Source organism: Pseudopipra pipra, chromosome 20 (assembly GCF_036250125.1).
Source record: "Pseudopipra pipra isolate bDixPip1 chromosome 20, bDixPip1.hap1, whole genome shotgun sequence".
Taxonomy (NCBI): Eukaryota; Metazoa; Chordata; class Aves; order Passeriformes; family Pipridae; genus Pseudopipra; species Pseudopipra pipra.
In genome coordinates, this window is record NC_087568.1 from 4,707,464 (window position 1) to 4,726,152 (window position 18,689).

At 52.4% G+C, this 18,689-nt stretch overlaps 2 protein-coding genes across 7 annotated transcripts in view; one reads left to right on the forward strand and one right to left on the reverse strand.

Annotated features, from left to right (window-relative positions):
- Positions 1-15,917, forward strand: part of RAPGEF1 (Rap guanine nucleotide exchange factor 1) — an 86,154-nt gene extending 70,237 nt beyond the window's left edge. For all 6 annotated transcript variants that reach the window (XM_064676847.1, XM_064676849.1, XM_064676848.1 and 3 more), the window contains 13 exons: positions 532-614; positions 1,852-1,963; positions 3,562-3,637; positions 6,706-6,790; positions 8,262-8,354; positions 8,759-8,944; positions 9,096-9,180; positions 9,410-9,504; positions 9,958-10,036; positions 10,181-10,282; positions 10,704-10,801; positions 11,307-11,435; positions 12,034-15,917. In XM_064676847.1, the coding sequence (XP_064532917.1) occupies positions 532-614; positions 1,852-1,963; positions 3,562-3,637; positions 6,706-6,790; positions 8,262-8,354; positions 8,759-8,944; positions 9,096-9,180; positions 9,410-9,504; positions 9,958-10,036; positions 10,181-10,282; positions 10,704-10,801; positions 11,307-11,435; positions 12,034-12,184 (1,374 nt within the window). In that variant the 3' untranslated portion in view covers positions 12,185-15,917. The remainder of the gene's footprint in view (positions 1-531; positions 615-1,851; positions 1,964-3,561; positions 3,638-6,705; positions 6,791-8,261; positions 8,355-8,758; positions 8,945-9,095; positions 9,181-9,409; positions 9,505-9,957; positions 10,037-10,180; positions 10,283-10,703; positions 10,802-11,306; positions 11,436-12,033) is intronic.
- Positions 15,918-16,624: 707 nt separating this feature from the next.
- PRRT1B (proline rich transmembrane protein 1B) lies at positions 16,625-18,554 on the reverse strand. Its single transcript, XM_064676860.1, has 4 exons — positions 18,449-18,554; positions 17,797-18,235; positions 17,474-17,620; positions 16,625-17,381 (listed from the first exon to the last, which is right to left on the reverse strand). The coding sequence occupies exons 2-4, from the start codon at positions 18,220-18,222 to the stop codon at positions 17,223-17,225; spliced, it is 732 nt and encodes a 243-aa protein (XP_064532930.1). The 5' UTR covers positions 18,223-18,235; positions 18,449-18,554; the 3' UTR covers positions 16,625-17,222.
- Between the last annotated feature and the right edge of the window lie 135 nt (positions 18,555-18,689).

Genomic DNA, 18,689 nt, shown 5'->3' on the forward strand with positions numbered 1-18,689 from the left:
GCATTAGCCTCATTTCCACAGCCCTGAGTTGTGGAGTGGAAACGTTGCATCACTACAAAACCTCTTCCGATGGGAGAGAAGGGAGGTAGGAACCAGTGAGCATCCACCCCCAAGGCAGGGGGGCTGTGATCAGCAGGGGAACTGAAACTGGAGAGCTTAGAGCTGGCTCTGTCCGTTTGGATTAAAGCAGGAGGCAAGTGTACTTCGACAGTAAGGGCTGGAGGAAAAATAAAAGGTCACGAGAGGGTTAAAATCCAAGACAACAGCTAACTTGTGTTGTAACTTTCAGCATCATTTCACAATGTTAAAAGCAAACAGTACTAATTACACTAGTCTCCAGAGATGGTCCCAAATTTCCTGTCTGATTAACTTCTGTGTTTTCCTGGCATTTGGCATTAACTTGCATCAGTCTTTAACTGCTCTGTAGGAATTTACAGTAAAGGGCCATTTAGAGGCAGGCAGACTGTAAGTGCAAGGCTGGCTGGGCTCAAGGACCCCATGTAATAATGAAAAACTTCTTTCTCTTGGCAGGAATCTCCCTCTGTCAAAGACTCCAAAGACTCCGCTGTGAACAGCAGTGCCATGGGGAAGGAGGGCAAAGATGGTGCTGACAGGTGAGCTTGGCTCCCTTGGTGCTTCTGCTTCCAGCCTGAAGGGTACAGAGCCCTCCCAACTCCCTCTGCCAAACCATCCTGCCTGTTCTGCCCTCAACCTCCTCTGTGTTCTCTAAACTTTTAAGCCCACATTTTTGGACAGCCAGTGAGTGGTGGGATCCTGCTGGACAAGGAGAATCCTGGCAAGATTGCCCTGCTGGACTCAGGGAGCCCCTGGGGGTTAGTGCAGCCCATGTTAGTCATCCTCAGTCCATCTCATTGGCAGTGCTGTCACTGACACTGGCTGCTCCCTCCTGCTTCCAGGAAAACGTGTGAAAAGAGTCAGTACTGCTGTTTGGAATAGTCTTCCAGAGGGGAATTTCTTCCTAACCCTGCTAGTTAGAGGCTGGCTGAGGCCCCGAAGCAGGAGGCTTTATATCCCTTCTAATGCTCTTAGCTATCATTTGCCTATGTAAATGAAGAGGTGCAAGCTGTAACAGATGGGCTTCAGGAGGAGTGGAGTGAGTGCTTCCCTGCTGCTCGAGATTGCTCTGCAATTGCATTTCTAAAGCAAAAATAGAGAACAGCGATGATTTGTGTGTGACAGTCAACTTCCCTCCCCCATTTCCCTGCAGTTGGTTTGAGGGTTTTAATCCCTGCAGTGAAGGAGACAACACAAGAGTGCTCTGCAAAGCTCACTATCAGCTCAAAGTACTGACTGGTGCATGGGATTTTGGCCTGTGCCTAGGGAAAGCTATGAAGAACATAAGTATATTATTTTTTTTTTAGAAACATAGCCACAGAGAGCACATGTCCAGGCATAAGAAAGTAGGAAGAGAGTTAGGGATGTACACCAGAAAAATGGTCAGAGCTTTCTGCTCTGCCTTCCTGCAAAATGAGAGCCTGTCATCTCCCCTTGTCTCAGCACAATGGGTCGTGAACTGACTAAGATATGTATGTGTAGAGTAGGTTCAGTCTCTATACATTTGAGGAAGGGCTTAGATTTGTGTGCACTAAAAATTTGGTGGATTAAGGAGACATAGAAGTGTGTACTTAGGCAGGGCATAGTAAAATCCTGCCAGAAATGCAGACAGACAAGTGTTCAGGCCCTAAATGTTCATCTTCCTCTGTTTCAAGAGATGCACAAAGCAACAGAATTAGAGCCAGACATTTGGGTTTGTTTGCAGAAGGTTTACCTCCAGAGTGTCTGTGTACTTACTGTCATTTAATGAAGGTTATTTCCCTCTTTTTTTCACAGGCAGCCACAGTCACCAGATAATTTGGAATCGTCACAGCTGGAGGAAGAGGTAGATGAGCTGTCCCTTATTGACCACAGCGAAATCATGGCTAGATTAACACTGAAGCAAGAGGTAAGTGCATTCAGGGTTTGCTTTTGTACTCTTTGGTTCACACTGTGTTGAAATCTGATTCTCTGTGTGCACAAGCAAGGCATCACCTCTTATTTGATATTATAAAGTAGCTTGCAGCAGAATTGGGATGTGGGTGCAGGCTGTTGTTATAAAGTATGAGATGGTACAGGCAGGAAGCATCAGCAATGAATGAGGTTTTAACAGAAGGTGAAATGTCTCCCTAAAAAACAGCACATCTTGTGCCCTTTTCCCAGTCTGCCCCTTCCCACCTCTTCATCCTGCAACAGTCTTGGAATGAATCACCTGAGAGCCTGAGCACAAGAAATCCAGGTGTGGCTTGATGGTGTTGGCCTTTCGGTCTGATGGCAGGTTCAGCAGGTGAATGAGCAGGACATTGTGTTGCTCATGTGGAAAAGCAGCCGAAGGAACTGTTTTGTATTTGAGAAACAGCTTCGTGTCTGGCCTCGGGTGCACTCCCAGCCAGCTTTGCTCACTGTGCTCTTGAACCACGCTGTCTTTGACATGCAGCTTGAGGGAACACGCAGGCTTTTGAAGCTTTCAGACTGTCAGGGGGTTGGTCTGAGAAACAGAGAGAATGTATCATTTACTGGCACTTAAGGAGTGTTCTTTGGTCAGCTGAGATGTGCAGGAGAGAGTGAAAAGCTATTACTCATTCTTTAAGTAGTGTTTCGTATTAGTCTTGCCAGAGGGTCACCTGAAATATTCACATCTTAGACATAGCTGCTCCATGGCTGTAATCCATGTTTTTTTCACTGGTTTGCATATTGAAATGACAATCCTCCTCCTCTGCTGGATTCTTTCCTTTTAAAAAACATTTAAAAATCAGTGATTTCTGAGCATTTGGGACTAGTAGATGTGTGTCTTAATGTCTTCTTTCTTTCTTTTCTTTATGATCTGCATTTTTGAAACAGTATAGAACTGTCACCGTGAGCTGCTTCCTGCAGTGTGGGAACCGCTGGCTGAGTGATGGATCAGTTTTGCATATTTTGAGTTGTGAAATGCAGTAGCTAGAAGAGTGTTTTAGAGAGTGGTAAGGCAGGGGTCAAGCAATTAGCAGGGCTGTTTTCTGCTCCTGGTTATTGGATCGCTTCAGGTGACCTCTGGCCAAATAGTTCCAGATTAGGGAATTAACTTGCTAGGTTTTGATGTTCCAGCAACATGCGAGTTGAATGCGTGACCTCCCACCCCACAGCCACTGTGGTACGTGGCTGTGTGAACTTTGAGACAGTTCACACAGTGTTGCTGCTCCGTTAATGGTCTTCTGGGAGCGTTTGGGGCATTTGTGTTCATTCTTCTGTGGACAGAAGGTTCAGCTTTCACTAAGCTTCACAGCCTGGCCTTAAGGAGTCAGAGATCCCGGGTAAGGATCAGCCCAGCTCCTCATCTGGGACACCAAATGCTTTATTCCAATTCCAGGATTAGCCCAGCACTGAAGACCATGTCCCAGCTTGTGCCGTGAGCAGTGCCAGGAACATTGTGTACACTGCCAGTTGCTGCTGAGCTCGAACCCCAGCGCTGTTAAACCAGGCCGAAGGGAACCTTGGGCCGTGCCTAACGTGGTTGTGTTCCCCTTGCAGGGGGATGATGGGCCAGATGTTCGTGGTGGATCTGGAGACATCCTGTTAGTGCACGCAACGGAGACTGACAGGAAAGGTACGTGGATGCAGCAGGGCAGAGCTGAGGGGCACAGCCTGGCCTTTGGCTGCTGATCTTCTGGTCTTCTGCCTCTGCCTTCTGCTGTGGAGGCAGCTGGGCCTGGGGGAGGGTCTGCAGGGATCCCCTGCACAGCCTGGGGGGGTTGTGCTTATCTGTGGTAAATGGAGGTAAGCTGGATAAGCCCCTGGTGGTTCCATTTAGCAGCAGGGATGGTATTAACTCCTCACAGCCCTTGCCCAGATCTGGAAGGTGAGGCACACCAGTGACAGTGCTCTGTTGGTGTCCCTGCACCTGCTGAGCTGGGCCACTGCCTTCTGGGAATGCAGGAGTGACCAGCCTGTTGTGCATGGATCCTGTGTTCAGTGGTGCTCCTTGACCTTTGGATGTCAGGGCAGTGGGGATGCAGGAGTTGCTGGAGTGAGTGTTGCATGGAAGTAGGAAAAAAGGGATGTTGGTTTGGGTCTGATGCAGTACCCATGGGCATTGGGCAGGCTGTTCAGGTGCTGATCTGCTGACACCCCTCGTTTTCAACTTACCCTGTCACTTCCTAGTCCCACTTTTTACTACTTGCATCCTGGTAGCCACCCAGGCCAGTTCAGAGAGGGAATCCACAGTACAGGAAAGGAGATGCAGAGGAGGAAAGGGGATGTCATCAAGCCTTGGCTCTGGATTTGTTAAAATCCCACTTTATCTCTCCAAACCCAGTCACCACCCACATGAAGCTCTCCTATTCAAGACCTGTGGCAAAGACAGCCTTTGCAGTGTTTCCAGAGAGTGATTTGAACCTGCCAAACACATTTGTGCTGATGGCCTTAACCAGGATTGATCTCCTTATCTCCTGGGATGCAAAGCAAAACACTAACCCACTGAATCACTCAGCACTTGTATTTTAGAGGTTTGATAGTCAAAGGGGAAATATCTTTCATGTACATTTTTAAATGACAGGGGTTTTACTGTAGCATAAGATGTTTGCAATTACTTACCAGCACTATTCAGCTACCAAGAAAATCCTTTCCCTGACAGCTGTTTCTCAGTTTGCATTGGGCACCAAATCCAGGAAGAAAGGATCAAAGTTAGGAACATGCTAGAGAGGAGGAGGCAATTGATTGTGCCAGGGGTAGATATGTATATTAAAGGAAATAGTCTAAATGAGATGGTGGAAATATCCCTTATAAAAAATGCTGAAAGTGGAATAGAGAAACTCTGATTTACTCCTGCTGTTCTCTGGAACATCATAGTGGAAGAACTTCTCTACTGTTCCTGCTGAAAGACAGCTGCTTGGTAAGGGGATGTGTGCTTAGACCTCCAGTTCATGAACAGGGGGCTCTGAGGGTGCTGCAAGCAGTGGGGTGAAAGCTGTGGAGAACCTTTCAGGACTGGGGAAAACTGGAGCAGGATTTTTACTGCCCAGTGGTGCAGCTGGGGATTGCTGGGTGGAGGGAGCTCAGGTTCTCAGCCCCTGTGCTTGGCCTCACAGGCACTGCCAAGCCATGGAGCTGAATGGAGCAGAGAGGAATTTGTGCTATGCTAACCCACTGTTTGGGTGACTGAGAGGGTTAATGAATTAAGCTTACAATGAGAAGAATTCAGGGCTTGTAAATCAATCAGCCAAACGGCACAGAGGGGTAGAGTTAAGAGGCTTTCCTTTAAAGATGAATTTCTTGGCAGCTTCAAGTGCCAGAGCAGACCAGCTGTATTACCTCACGTTGCCTTTTGGGCAGATGGGAACCCAGAATAAATGTAACTCCACGCCCTGTTGCATGATGCTTCTTGTCCGTTTGAGTTTTCTAAAAGAGCTCAATGGAATAAGGGATAACGAGAGACTTTTGGTCTTTAGGAATAAAATCCGTGGTCAGTTAAGTGCTCACAGCCACACACACTTGCTGTGAGTGCAGGATTACAGCTGGACGAGGCCTGGGGCTCACCCCTGACATGACCACCCAGCTTCTGGCTTTAGAGCTTATGTCTGATTGTCTGTAACCAAAAGGCAGCAGCAGTCTCTGATTTAAGAGCAGGAGGAAGCAGCATTGCCACGAGGTTCCTGCCAAGAAAAACATTGCAGGTAGAGAGGCACAGCTACCCCACTGTGCCCTGCCCCTTCCCACCCTCCATGGCAATGGATGGATGTTACAGCACGTGGGTGTGGGGTGATCCCTGTCCTGGCTGGAACAAGCTCTGCATGCACAGCCGAGCCTGGGCAGGCCCAGCAGGAGCTTTTTCTCCCAGTCTGCCCACGGTGCTCCTGGCAGGGGCAGGGTGCCATCCCACTGCACATCCTGCTGCTGGTTTGTACTGGGGTTAATGCTCCCATTGGACACTACTGTCCACAGTGACCAGGCATTGCCCAGGAGAGTTCTACAGTCCTGACCTGAAATCTGTTTTCCCATTTGCAATCCCTGCTTTTTCAAGTTCCATCCTTTGTGCCCATGGCAAAGCCTAAAGCCTTTTGTGATTCTGGGCCCTGCAGCACCCCCATCCTGCTGATGAATTAACACAAACTAACTCACCCCACGTCAGCATCTGTGTTGTGGCAGGGTCGTGGCCATGGTAGTGTCAGTTTTTGCAGTGCAATTTACTCTTCTTTTGGCTGAAAATAATCTTATATTTACACTGTTCTGGGACAGATTTCCTGGAATGCAGTAAGGACAGAAGATCTGCAGCACCAGAGCATCATGTTGAAACACGTGTGTTCCTCATCAGGGGGCAGAGTGACCGTGACAGGGCTCTGTGCTGCCTGAGAGAGGCTGAGACACAACAGGCAGCCACCTCTCACCATCAGATCTTCTCTGTAAAGTATGCCCAAGGTCTAAACCATGGTTTTTCTTGACCCACTACTGATAGTTCCTGTCCCACAAGCAGGTGTTTTTCACTGACCCCTTTGGTGGTGGAATAAACAAAGCCCTGAGCTCAAATGCTGCAAATGGGAGCCAGGGCTGGGGCAGTGGGGACAGGGCAGTGTCGCTGCTGCTCTTGTGTTACAGGGTCCATCTGCTGGTAAGGACCAACAGCACAGCAGTTCTGGAAAGTCCATTCATACCAAAATGTGTCCATGTCTCTCTCCCTAGATCTGGTGCTGTACTGTGAAGCCTTTCTGACTACATACAGGACATTTATTACCCCTGAAGAGCTCATCAAGAAGCTGCAGTACAGATATCCTTTTGCATGAGTGGCAGTTCACTCCCACCAGGAATCAGAGCTGGGCAGTCATTGTGGAGGGAGCTGATGGCAAGCTGTTTGGTCAGAAGCCTGTTGACAGTGTGATCAGTGATGTGCTGGCCCTGGAGGTGTCCCAGGCAGGAATTCCTTCACCTCCACATTCTGCAATGGGAATTGCAGCAGGGCAGGCCCAGGCAGGGTGGATAACGGACCGGAGAGTTGTCTCCTGAGGGTCCTGTCAGGGGAGAGGAGCAGTTGAGGTTTTCTGAACATCACTGGGTATCATTTGTTTTGGACATCTTGTTTTCTAGAGTGGGTATCAGGGCACCTTCTGCCTTCCAGAGGGGCTGTGGGGATTATGGGCAGGTGTAGTTTAATACTGGAGATGACTAAACCATCAAGGCCTTTTCTCTATTTTACTACAATAAACTCAGCATTGGAAATGCTGGGCTCTTGGCCCCCCAGTTCTGAACTGAGCTTGTAACTGATAACAAAGCAGGGCCCTGATGTGCAGGGTGAGCATTAGCATTTCTGGCAGAAGATGGAGAAGGCTTCTTGAGCACCCTGCCTGCCATTCCTTACCCTTGGCTCCATTCCCATGGCTCCATTCCCTGCCAGCTGAGCGGGTCAGTGTCTGGGTCTGGGCAGTGTGAAAGCCTCGTGGGCCTTGGTGCTGTGCACCCACGTCAGAGGGAGCCTGACGTCACTGTGTCCTGCTTTGTGGCTCATCACTGCCATCTGCAGCAGAGCCACTGCTCCCTGAGCTCCAGCTGGGATCGGCTCACCAAGGACACAGCACAGCTCCCAGTCAGTGACAGCACTGTCTGGGGCAGTGCTGCAGGCCCCTGACTTACTGATAACCTTCTTCCCTTTCCCTTTCTCCACCTGGCAGAAGCTTTTTCAACCTGTGCTGTCTCCCCTGTCACCGTTCTCCTTGCAGCAAATTGGGCAACGAGGAAGGTAGAGGTGACATCTGAGATCTGTTGAAACCAGATGTCACAGACCGGTGGGGGAGATCCCTGCAGAGGAGTGCTGCTCATTAAATTCCACCTTAGAGAGAACAATTTCAAGGTACACCTGCTCTTCCAGCATCAATTCTATGAGGTGTAAGTGGCTCCTCATGCCCCTGCAGCTGGTGTCAGCTTAATGCCATCTTAATTAGAGCCATATCAGTGTCCCTCATCTCCTGGAAATGGAACACCAGTTTCCATCAAGACAGAATAGTGTGCTGTTCTAATGTAGGTGCCTCATCCCTGGAAGTGTTCAAGGCCAAGCTGGATGGAGCTCTGAACAACCTGGTCGAGTGGAAGGTGTCCCTGCCCATGGCAGGGGGGTGGAACTGGGTGATCTTTAAGGTCCCTTCCATCCCAAACCATTCAATGATTCTGTGATTCCTTGGGGCAGCTGGTGATTGCACTGATGCTTGTCTGACCACACTGAGTTGATTCTTTAATTTACAACTAACATATGAGAAGTTTTGCCACTTCCCGGACACGTTTAAGAAGCGAGTCAGTAAGAACACCTTCTTCGTGCTGGTGCGAGTGGTGGATGAGCTGTGGTGAGTTGCTTTCTTTGTTCTGGATGGGAGATGTGGGGTCAGTAACACACAGAAGTCTGGTAGGTGGAAAGATGTGGTTTTTAGGAAGATGTGGTTTTTTGGAAGGTGGGGTTTTTAAACCCTGTTAAGTCTGACAGCTGAAATCCCTGACCTGAGCAGTGAGATACTTGCACTGCTGAACCCTCCAGCTGGAAGAGCAGGTTCTTGGCGTGTCCTAACTGGGTCAGTGATTTAAAATAACCAGTAAAAAGGGAATCTCTGGGAAGGGAAGAGCTGGGAAGAGGAGGAATTTCAGTCACTCAATTCTGCTTGTAGAAAAGAGTGACGAGATTCGGTAGAGGTACAAACTGTAGCTCAGTCTCGTAGCTCTGATGCCTTCCCTGGGTTTTCTATCTTTCTCTCAGCTTAGTGGAGTTGACAGAGGAAATTCTCAAGCTGCTGATGGACCTGGTCTTCCGGCTGGTCTGCAATGGGGAGCTGAGCCTTGCCAGGGTGTTACGCAAGAATATCCTTGATAAAGTGGATCAGAAGAAAATGCTGAGTTATGCCAATTCCATCAAACCTCTTGCAGCCCGAGGGGTGGCAGCCAGGTGAGGGAAGATGCATGTAACCATATCTTGGTCCTCTGAGAGCCAGGGAATCCCTTTCCTGTGGACACAAAAGTTTTCTCAGCCCAAAATATAAGAGAAGAAAACGGGTCACATTTTCTGAGCCTTTTTACTTCATCCTTGTTTTCCACAGGCCAGGGACACTGCATGATTTCCACAGTCATGAAATAGCTGAGCAGCTGACCCTCCTGGATGCTGAACTCTTCTATAAAATCGAGGTACAGACATGAGGATGGGGAAAGGGTGGTGGGAGAGATTGGAACGTGCAGCCCCTACAATCTCTGGTGTTCCCTGCCAGCTCTCCAGGACACCTGTTGGGTTGTAGGACACAGCTGACCTCGTGTCAGCAAGTGGCTGCGAACACACACTGCGACTGGGAATGTTGAGGCAGAAATCCCATTTTAATGTGTGGTATTTTACCACCCCTCTCCTCTTCTTCCTTGGCAGATCCCAGAAGTTTTGCTTTGGGCAAAGGAACAAAATGAAGAGAAGAGCCCCAACCTGACACAGTTCACAGAGCACTTTAATAACATGTCCTACTGGTAAGGAGCTTAAAACAACCATGCCACTGAACTGTGCTTAACATCCAATGCCTTGCAAATATTCCAAATATTCCTTGCTGACTTGAGTTCCTTTGTTACAAATGGAATAACACATATTTTTGGCCAGGAAATAGATGCAGAACACTCATCAAAAACCTCAGAGTACATGAGAAAGAAAATCAGGAATGTTGTGGAGGTTTCCTCCTGTAACCTGAAGGAATTAATTGTCAGTATCACTGAGCCCTTCAAACAAATATTCCCCTTGAAAATAAATGCACTGTGTAAAATTATCCTGTCTCTGTTGCGGATTAGAGTGCTCCATTTAAGTTGGAGGTTTTTAGTATTGTTGGTCCATCCTTATCAGTGATCAGATTTTTTTTAATGAAACAAGAAGGAATCTGAGATCTGCTTAAGTGGGTTTATCTTTTTTTTTTTTTCTGTCTGTTCTTCCAGGGTCCGGTCAATAATTATGCTACAAGAGAAAGCCCAGGACCGAGAGAGGCTGCTCCTTAAATTTATAAAGATTATGAAGGTACCAGCTTCAACTTCCCTGTGAATCACAAACACTGCTCCTTAAAGGAGCAGGATGGAGGGACCTTCTGATTATTAGAGCTGTTTGATGTTTAGAAGGCTTTTGAGATCTCTTGAGTAACTGGAATATTCTCCCTTTTCACAGCACTTACGAAAGCTGAATAATTTTAATTCCTATCTGGCCATTCTTTCTGCACTGGATTCTGCCCCCATCAGAAGGCTGGAGTGGCAGAAGCAAACCTCAGAGGTGAGGAGCAGTCAGGGCTGTCATCTTTGGGGGAAGGATAACTGTGGATATGTGTGAAACAGCTGGCTGGTTTCAATAGCTCAGCAATGTCCCAGGGTGGAGGCATGGTGGGTAACTGCTCTCCAGTGGGTGTAATGCCACAGTGCTGGAAGCCTGCAGCATGGCTGGGCATCCTGACAGCTGCAGAAGTGCCAGCACAGTCACAGGGGAGAACAGCCTCCTCCTCTCTGCAAACCAAGGCTTGCTGAGGCTGAAGGCAGTGAGGCTCTGCGTATGCACAGTCAGGGTCAGGCTGAGTAAATCACTTAGAGGTGTTTCCAGGACAGCATTAACTCTCTGGCCTGCATAGCTCTCTGGGGAGAGATGACAAAGAAAATGGGTTTGCAGCAGCCGTGTCACCGTGGGATTTGTGTCCTGGCAGGGCCTGGCTGAGTACTGCACCCTGATCGACAGCTCCTCGTCCTTCCGCGCCTACCGAGCGGCTCTGGCCGATGTGGAGCCCCCCTGCATCCCCTACCTGTGAGTGGGCAGTTCCTTTCCTCTGCACATTTAAATGGTTCCTTCAAGGATTTCTCAGCAGCTTCTGCTGAGCTCAGCACTTGCCTTTTGCCAGACATCTGGGGTAAGACAGCACTGGGCCACATCAGCCCATGGGCCCTCTCTGGAGCGATTTGTCTGGGAGCACAGGAAGGCAGGGTGGCAAATACCAGTTTGTAAAGAAGCTTCTTCCAGCCTGGTCCTTCTTTCCATGAAGGGTGAAAGAGCAACCTCAGCACCCTTAGTGTGCCATGAGTGCCTCCCCTCAGAGGCCCCTCAGCTGTGCAGGGTGGGTGCTTGCACCTGAACACCATTGGATCTGCAGCTGGGGAAACAATTCCCTCTGGATAAGGTTGCCATGATGGTGGCACTGGGAGGCTGTTGGATTGCATTGGGCTGCCTTTTTGCTGGCCACCCTGCCCCTGTGTGACTAACCTCTGTACCTGTTTACCTACTCCCTGACCTGCTGTCCCTTTCTCTCTTTCAGAGGCTTGATTCTGCAGGATCTGACCTTTGTTCATCTGGGAAACCCTGATTACATTGACAGCAAAGTGAATTTTTCCAAGCGCTGGCAGCAGTTCAACATCCTGGACAGCATGAGGTGCTTCCAGCAAGTGTAAGTGCAGCAACAGGGGGGTCAGAGCTGTCTGTGGGGCACCAGGTGGGGATTGGGGTGTGTGGGGATGATGACTGGGAGCCCCTATGCGAGGGGAAGGGAGTCTAAAGTCAAAGCATCATGATGGAGATGTAAGGAGAGCTGGGAATGACAGGGCTCTGGTTGCAGTTCTCCTTCCCTCTCTAGGTTAGATAAAAGTTGTGAAGACATTTTTCTGATGTTAGTTTTGAGATCCAGTGCAAAGTTTTCACACTCCTCTCTTTAAGATGAGTTTTTCCTCCAGGTTTTCCTCCAGCCATTGCTGGTTCCTCTGTTCTCTAGGACATGGAGGGTTTTCTTCAATGCTGTCTTGCAGCAGAGGCAGCACACCTAACTGCTGATTTCTGTGTGATAGGGTCCTTTTTTTCCCTCCCAATTCAGCAACAGGCATGATGGGTTTTCCTCTTTCTGGTGTCACACCTTGTCATGAGTACTGGGCACAGACCACAGTGCTGGATGTGTTAGAGCAGGGCAGGGGTGGCCAAAATTGAGAGAGGTCCTCAGGTAGCCCCTTGTTTAACCCTCCTCTGTGGTTTAACCCTCCTCTGTGGTTTTCCAGACATTATGACATCAAAAGAAACGACGACATAGTGTCATTCTTCAACGACTTCAGCGACCACCTGGCTGAGGAGGCCTTGTGGGAACTGTCCCTCAAAATCAAACCTCGGAACATCACGAGGCGGAAAACAGATCGAGAAGAGAAGACCTAGGAGGAGGGGTGGTGCGAGCGAGGAGAATTGCTCCACAGAGGCGCCGAGGGCAGCTATGAGACTGGAGTTCAATGTTTGTACCTGTCACTGGATGACACACCCTCCCTCCCAGCTGGCAGCCATCCCTGGGGGTGGGAATGCCGGGCGCTCGCAGCCGGCCAGAGGTGACAGCGCGGCCGCCACCGAGGGCAGAGATCGGCCGGTGCTCGCTGCACTCGCCCTCCTTCTCCTCCCGTCCCTCTGTGCCATGAACCAGCTTTAAACCTGGGGAGAGAGCTGTGTGGAAGGAGAGTCCTGCGCCAGCGTGTTGGTTTGCTGGCCCATTCCATCCGGGAATAGCCCGGCTTCTGTTTTCATCCACGAAGGAAGGTCAGCAAGAGCTCAGCACCCACAGACTTGTCTCTGGAGCGACGTCGGGCAGGAGCAGCCGTGGAAGCCAAGGGTTTGAGTCTCCCCTGCAATGCCACCTCCAAACGTGTTCATCCGTAGGAGATGAGGGTGGAAGTGTTCCTGCTGCCTGCCAGAGGAGCTCTGCTTTCAGAGAGCTGCTTGTGTTTACAGGGGTCTTGGTTCGCCCCAGATCTCTGGCGCCTTCTTCGTGGGAGGAAGGCACCGGTCGTAGATACGGAAGAGGCACTGAAAACGTGGGCAGGGACCCGCCATCTCCAGTCACCACATCCCCCTCCTCCTCTCAGATCTCGTTATTTAAGCAACGGTAAATCCCTCTGAACCTGGAAACACGGACTACCCAGGTACCGCGGGTCACTGTCTGTGGCCCCGTGTCTCTTAGCGATGGTACTTAGCTTTTGCACAGGAAATGCTGTAGTATATGGACTGTACATACTAGTGTTTAGAATCCATTGGGGATTTTTGATGCATGTCTGAATACCGATGAATTTATAGGAAAAAAAAAAAAAAGAAAAAGTGCAAACCAGTGTGTATAAAATTCACAACCGGTGACAACGTTGTTCCAAGTGCTGGAAGAAAGGAGGCTCGGGGCTGTGGAGCAGGTGAAGGAGGCAGCGGGTCCATTTCTGGGTTGGAAATGGGAACCAGGAAGGAGCCCTACTCCCAGCAGAGCCACCCCATCCTATCACCCTGCTCCTCTCTCCTCTCACTGTTGCCAAATGTTTGTTCCCGGGGGTCCCTGTCGGGCTGGCCCTTGGTGCTGTGCTTTGTGACCTGTGCTTTGGCAGGAGCCCCAGCAGGTCCCCGTCCCCAGTCCTGCCATGCCAGAGCCAGCAGGGCAGTGGCAGCCCAGCGTGGAAGAGCAAAGGGCAGTGTCATTTCCCACACATGCAGTGTTAACCCCAATCTGTTCAGTGTGCCTTATTCAGCCCCTGTCCCCTCTCTGTGTCCCACCCAGGGTGTTCTCCCCAGCAACAGCCCCAGCCAGGCCATTTCACATCCCTCCTCTCTGTCCTCCTTCGATGGTTTACAGCTGGATTGTGGGTTCGACTGTGCCCTGCAGGTTTCAGCAGCCTTGTGAGACCCTTCTCAGCTCTCTGTGGTCGCAAGTTTTTACAGGGTTCTAACAAAATCCTGCAGGTTTAGGGCAGCAGCTCCAGGAATATAGACATGGAGTTTCACAGAGCATCCTTAACTTATTTCTCAATAGCAGCTCTGTGCCTGCTCAAGCCTCTGTTTATTCTGGCTGAATCAGAGCTGCACTTACTTCCTTCTCCAAACAGATTGCAAAGCCTTGGCCAGCTCTGCCTGACTCCCAGGAGGGAGTGACAGCCATGCTGCCCCACTCGCAGGGTTTTACCCCGCTTGGTTATTTTCATGAAGATTTCAGGCACGGGACTCAGACAGTGACCAAGTGTTGAAGCACAGAGAGACCCCCCCCATCCATGAGGACATCTTCTGGGAGAGGATAGTGTGGGGTCCAACACAGTTTGTGCTGTGCAGCCCCAAAGCAGGAATCTTTTGTGCCAAAACACGGTATCTGATCACTTCAAAAGTGGGTTATTTTCATGGCACTAAGGGCATGTTGTGTCCAGCCAAGGCTTTCCAATCTCCAAAGGCTCCCCAGCCTTCCACACAGGAAGTAATGCCTGTGTTTTCCTTTGTAAATAGGGTTTTTAAAAGCCCAACATGTGAGGTGGTGAAAAGGCTGATGGTGTGGGCTTTGCCCCAGTGACTCTGAGCACCCCTTCGGTGGGGGCTGTGTCTGGGCTGTTCTGGGAGTGTTGTGTGTGCTGGTAGCACTGGAACCACCCCATCTGGGGGTGCAGAGGTCATGGCTGGGGCTTGATGCCACAGAGAGACAGGAGGGTGCAGCTTGTCTCCATCCAGCTGAATAACTGCGTTATGTGATAGGGGAGCAATTGGCTCACAGGTTGGGCACAGAGTTATAGTGACTGGGGTGACATCAGGCTGGCACGTGTCACTAGTGGGGTTCTGCAGGGCTCCATCCTCAGCCCAGTGCTCCTTAACATCTTCATTAATGAGCTGGACACAGGATTGGAAGGAATCCTTACAAACTCACACCAGGAGCTGTCGACTCCCTCCAGGGCAGGGAGGCCCTGCAGAGAGACCTCGACAAATCAGAGAGATGGGCAACCACCAACCATAGGAAGTTCAACAAAGGGCAACTGTCCCATTCTGCACCTGGGATGGGGCAACCCTGGCTGTGTGTATAGACTGGGGAATGAGATGCTGGAAAGCAGCTGTGGGAAGGGACCTGGGGTCCTGGTCGATGGCAAGTTGAATATGAGTCAGCAGTGCCCGGGCAGCCAGGAGGGCCAGCTGTGTCCTGGGGGCATCAGGCCCAGCATCGCCAGCTGGGCCAGGGAGGGGATTGTCCTGCTCTGCTCTGACCTGGGGCGACCTCACCTTGGATATTGTGTGCAGTTTTGGGCACCACAATGTAAAAAAAGACATTAAGCTATTAGAGAGTGTCCAGAGGAGGCTATGAGGATGGTGAAGGGTCTGGAGGGGAAGTGTTATGAGCAGCAGCTGAGGGCACTTGGTCTGTTCAGCCTGGAGGAAACTGAGGGGAGGCCTCACTATGGTCTTCAACATCCTCATGAGGGGCAGCAGAGGGGCAGACACTGATTTCACTCTCGTGACCAGTGACACGAGTGGGGATGGGAGGTCTGAGTGGCCACAGCACCTCGTCCAGTGTGATGGGGCTGAGCCCCTCAGCTTTCCTCCCCACCAGCTTTCCTTCCCCAGCTTTCCTCCCCTCTTCTCCCCTTTGCTCTGCTGTCATCCCCAGCTGAGCAGAGTGTCCCAACTCCAGGCTCGCAGGGCTGGAGGGACCCTAAAGGAGGGTCCCTTTGCCTGGAGCAGCTTGAGGTTTGCTGAGCAGAGACCTCCCACCTCTCCAGGGGCAGCCCCCGGGCAGCAGAAGCCCAGAACTGGCTTCTGCAAGGCTGGCCAGGAGTGAGTTCCCATGTCTTGCAGGCATGTTCTTGAGGCCATCACCTCTTTTTGGGGAGAGGGAAGTCTGAGTTCCCTCTCCACATGGGGCAGGGAGCGGGGAGAAGCAATGCCCCCAGTCACCAGCCCACTGCCCCACTCCCAGGCATCTCCCCCCCAAGCAGTTCCGTTGTATTATAGATTTACCACTAACCCCATCCCCCTGGTGGCATCTTCCTCCGAACATTTCAGATCTGTAACTTTTATATTAAAGACAAATAAAACACCAATAACGAGCCCGCCTGATGATCCTGTTTACAGTGCATGCACAGTCTGTGGATTAAAGTGACAATCGAATCCACCTCTGGCACTGGTGTGGCCTCATGTTTTCTCAAGTGCCCCTCGTGGTTTTCCTCTGCCCATGGCTCTTTTTCCCTTTATTGTTCCACTGTAAACCTCTTCCTTCCCTCTGCTGAGATGGCCTTGCCCCAGTACAAGCCCTACGCTTGGGAGGGGGCATCTGCTACTGTCACCTTCCTCCAGGTGCTGGTGGTCCCTCTGTTGGGGGGGTTTTGGCCCCCCAAACCCCCTGGCCGGCGCGTGCCCAGCCCGTGCAGCGGCCGCGTGCTGGTGGCCAAGGGCTATAAATAACCCCTAAATAACCCCTGCAGCAGCCAGGGCGGCTGAGCTACTCCTGCACTATTTTCAGTCCTGAACAGGGTTCAAAATTCCTCTGGAAATAATTGTCACTGGCCAGCTCAAGAGCAGAATGCCCAGACACTGACTGAGCCCTGCGCGACCGCGGGGCCGCGTTCCACGGGCCCGGCAGAGCATGAGGGAGCTGTGGGGTGTCAGCAGCTTATCCCCCCTGCAGCAGCTCAGAGGGGCACCCCCAGGCCCAGGGCCGTGTGGACTCCCTGAGGGTCTGGAACCCTGGCACCCACCTGCTTTTGGGAAAGCCCCAATTTCACTGATTACAGGAGACCTTACCCTGAATGTTGTGGTGGACAAAGGCCATGGCAAAGGGGAGATTTGGGAGAGGGAAGGTCCTTGGTGTGCAGAGAAAACAGAAGCTTTGGCTACAGCTGTATTTTATTTCAGCCTTGAAGCAGCAAGGAGGTGGTGATACAGTGTCTGTGTCTGTGTATGTGTGTGCAAAATTACTGGAGAAGTTGCATATGTGAGTTTGTATCTTCCCACATTATTAATGACTGGTGAGGGCTTCCCATACACCTGGGTCTCCCTGTTACACCTCAGCCATTAGCTCTATCTCCAGCCCCAGTTCTACAGATGCTCCCTGTGCTCCAGAGTCACATTTAGCAGCTCCAAGTGACAGCCCATGGTAATGGGATTCAGCATCCCACAGCAGAGCCCAATCCCGTACATGGTGCCACTGCTCCAACATGAGTCGTTGCCCAGAGCTGGCTCTGGCATCACTTCAGTCTGAGTTCCTCAGCAGGGCTGAGGGGGTGGGCGAAGGCCCACGTGGCTCTGGAGCAACTCCTCGCCCCGCCAGGAAGGACAGAGCTGCCCCTCTGCCCAGATAACACTTTGTGGTCACTTGTTTCCCACGACAGCCCCAGCAGGGCTGTGGCTACTTCACCTGTCTGTGCCCCCTGGGGCCATGGTGAGCTGCAAGGAGCCCCTGGCACACAAACCATGGCTCTGGGGCTCAGGGTGGCCCATGCATGTACAGGGTTGCCAGGACGCAGATGACCCAAGTGATGGAGAAAAACAACCCGAAGAGGAGGCTGAAGAGGATGAGGCACCAGGCCTTTCTGGATGCTGAGAACGCCTCGTGTATGTCCCCACGCCTGATTGCAGCCCGGGTCTGGTGCAAGGGGGAGAAGGGGAGGGGTTAGAAGAGACCCGCAGCACCCAGAGAGGTGGGGGGATGTTTGAGATTGCCAGGTGGGTCCTTACCTCATGGGAGTAGATGAGGGCCATGGTCCCAGTCAGCATGCAGCAGCAGACGGTCACCAGCACTGCCTCCACCAGGTAGTCCCTGGGCAGGTAATGGCCGGCAGGCAATGGCCCCATGCTCGGCTGCCCGGTGTACTGCCCGGTGTACTGCAGCACGGCAGGGGAGCAGTTAGAGCTGCAAACCCCTGAGCGTGTCCCCCCCGGCAGTGCTGCTCAAGCATCACTTGGGGCACTGCATGTAACCCCACAAACCCAGGAGGGGAGGTAAGGGGTGAACTCACTGCAGAGCAGGACAGAGCACATCAGGGAGGGGGGATACGTACGATGTTGTAGGGGAGGGCCCCAGGTGGGATGGTCCGGGGAGGGTAAGGCCGCGCTCTCTGCCCTGGATACGGCTGGTATAAGATGGGCTCCTGCTGGAAGGGCGGAGAGGGCGGGCAGTCGAAGCGAACTCTCTTGCGGGCCGGGGGCGAGGGCGAGGAGGGCGGCGGTTCCCCCTCGACGGCCGCGTTGGTGGCCGCCTCTACAGGCGTGTCCCCACGGCCCGCGGGGGGGTCCCCGGGGGTGTCAGAGCTGGGCGGCTCCTCGGCGGCCCCCTGCTCCCCCTGCTCTCCCTGCTCTCCCTGCTCCCCCTGCTCCGCTCCTGTGGCCTTGGGAGCGGGGTCGGGGGGTCGAGGGTCGGGGTCGGGGGGTCGGGGGTCGGGGCCGGGGCCCGGGCCCTGCGGCCCGGCTGGCGGGTCACCTTCCATCCCGCGGAGACGCCTGCGGGGACAGGGAAGTTGTGATGGGACGGGGCAGCCCCAGCCCACCCACCCCACTGGTCACCCCAAGTGCGGGGCTGAGGCTGCCCATGAGACCCCTTTGTGCCAGCCCCGGGCCGCCGCGGGAGCCCCGAGCCCACATTGCCCGTCCCCTGCACCGCCCCGATGTCCCACCCCCGTCCCCACTCACGGCGGTGCCCGGGGGGGTCCCCACCTGCCGCCGCTCGGGGCCCGGACCCCGCAACGGCCCCCGGACCCCGCGACGGCCCCGCCGCGGCCCGCGGGTCCCGCGTGGCCCCAACGGGCGGCGGGAGCGCAGCCCCGGGGCCGGGCCGGTTAATCATTGACCGCCTGTTTGCCCGGGGCCCCGCGCGGGCAGGGCCGCTCCCGGACTGGCCCTAAGCCCCGGCCCAGGGATCCCCGGATGGAGACCCCCGGACTGGGACCGCGGGGAG

Excerpts from the sequence above, each read along its gene's own strand:
- PRRT1B (XM_064676860.1), bottom strand. The coding sequence starts at position 18,222 with ATGGAAGGTGACCCGCCAGCCGGGCCGCAGGGCCCGGGCCCCGGCCCC. Across the intron at positions 17,621-17,796 it reads GGGCCCTCCCCTACAACATC|TACACCGGGCAGTACACCGG; the intron begins GTACGTATCCCC and ends GCCGTGCTGCAG. Across the intron at positions 17,382-17,473 it reads CCCTCATCTACTCCCATGAG|ACCCGGGCTGCAATCAGGCG; the intron begins GTAAGGACCCAC and ends CCCTTGCACCAG.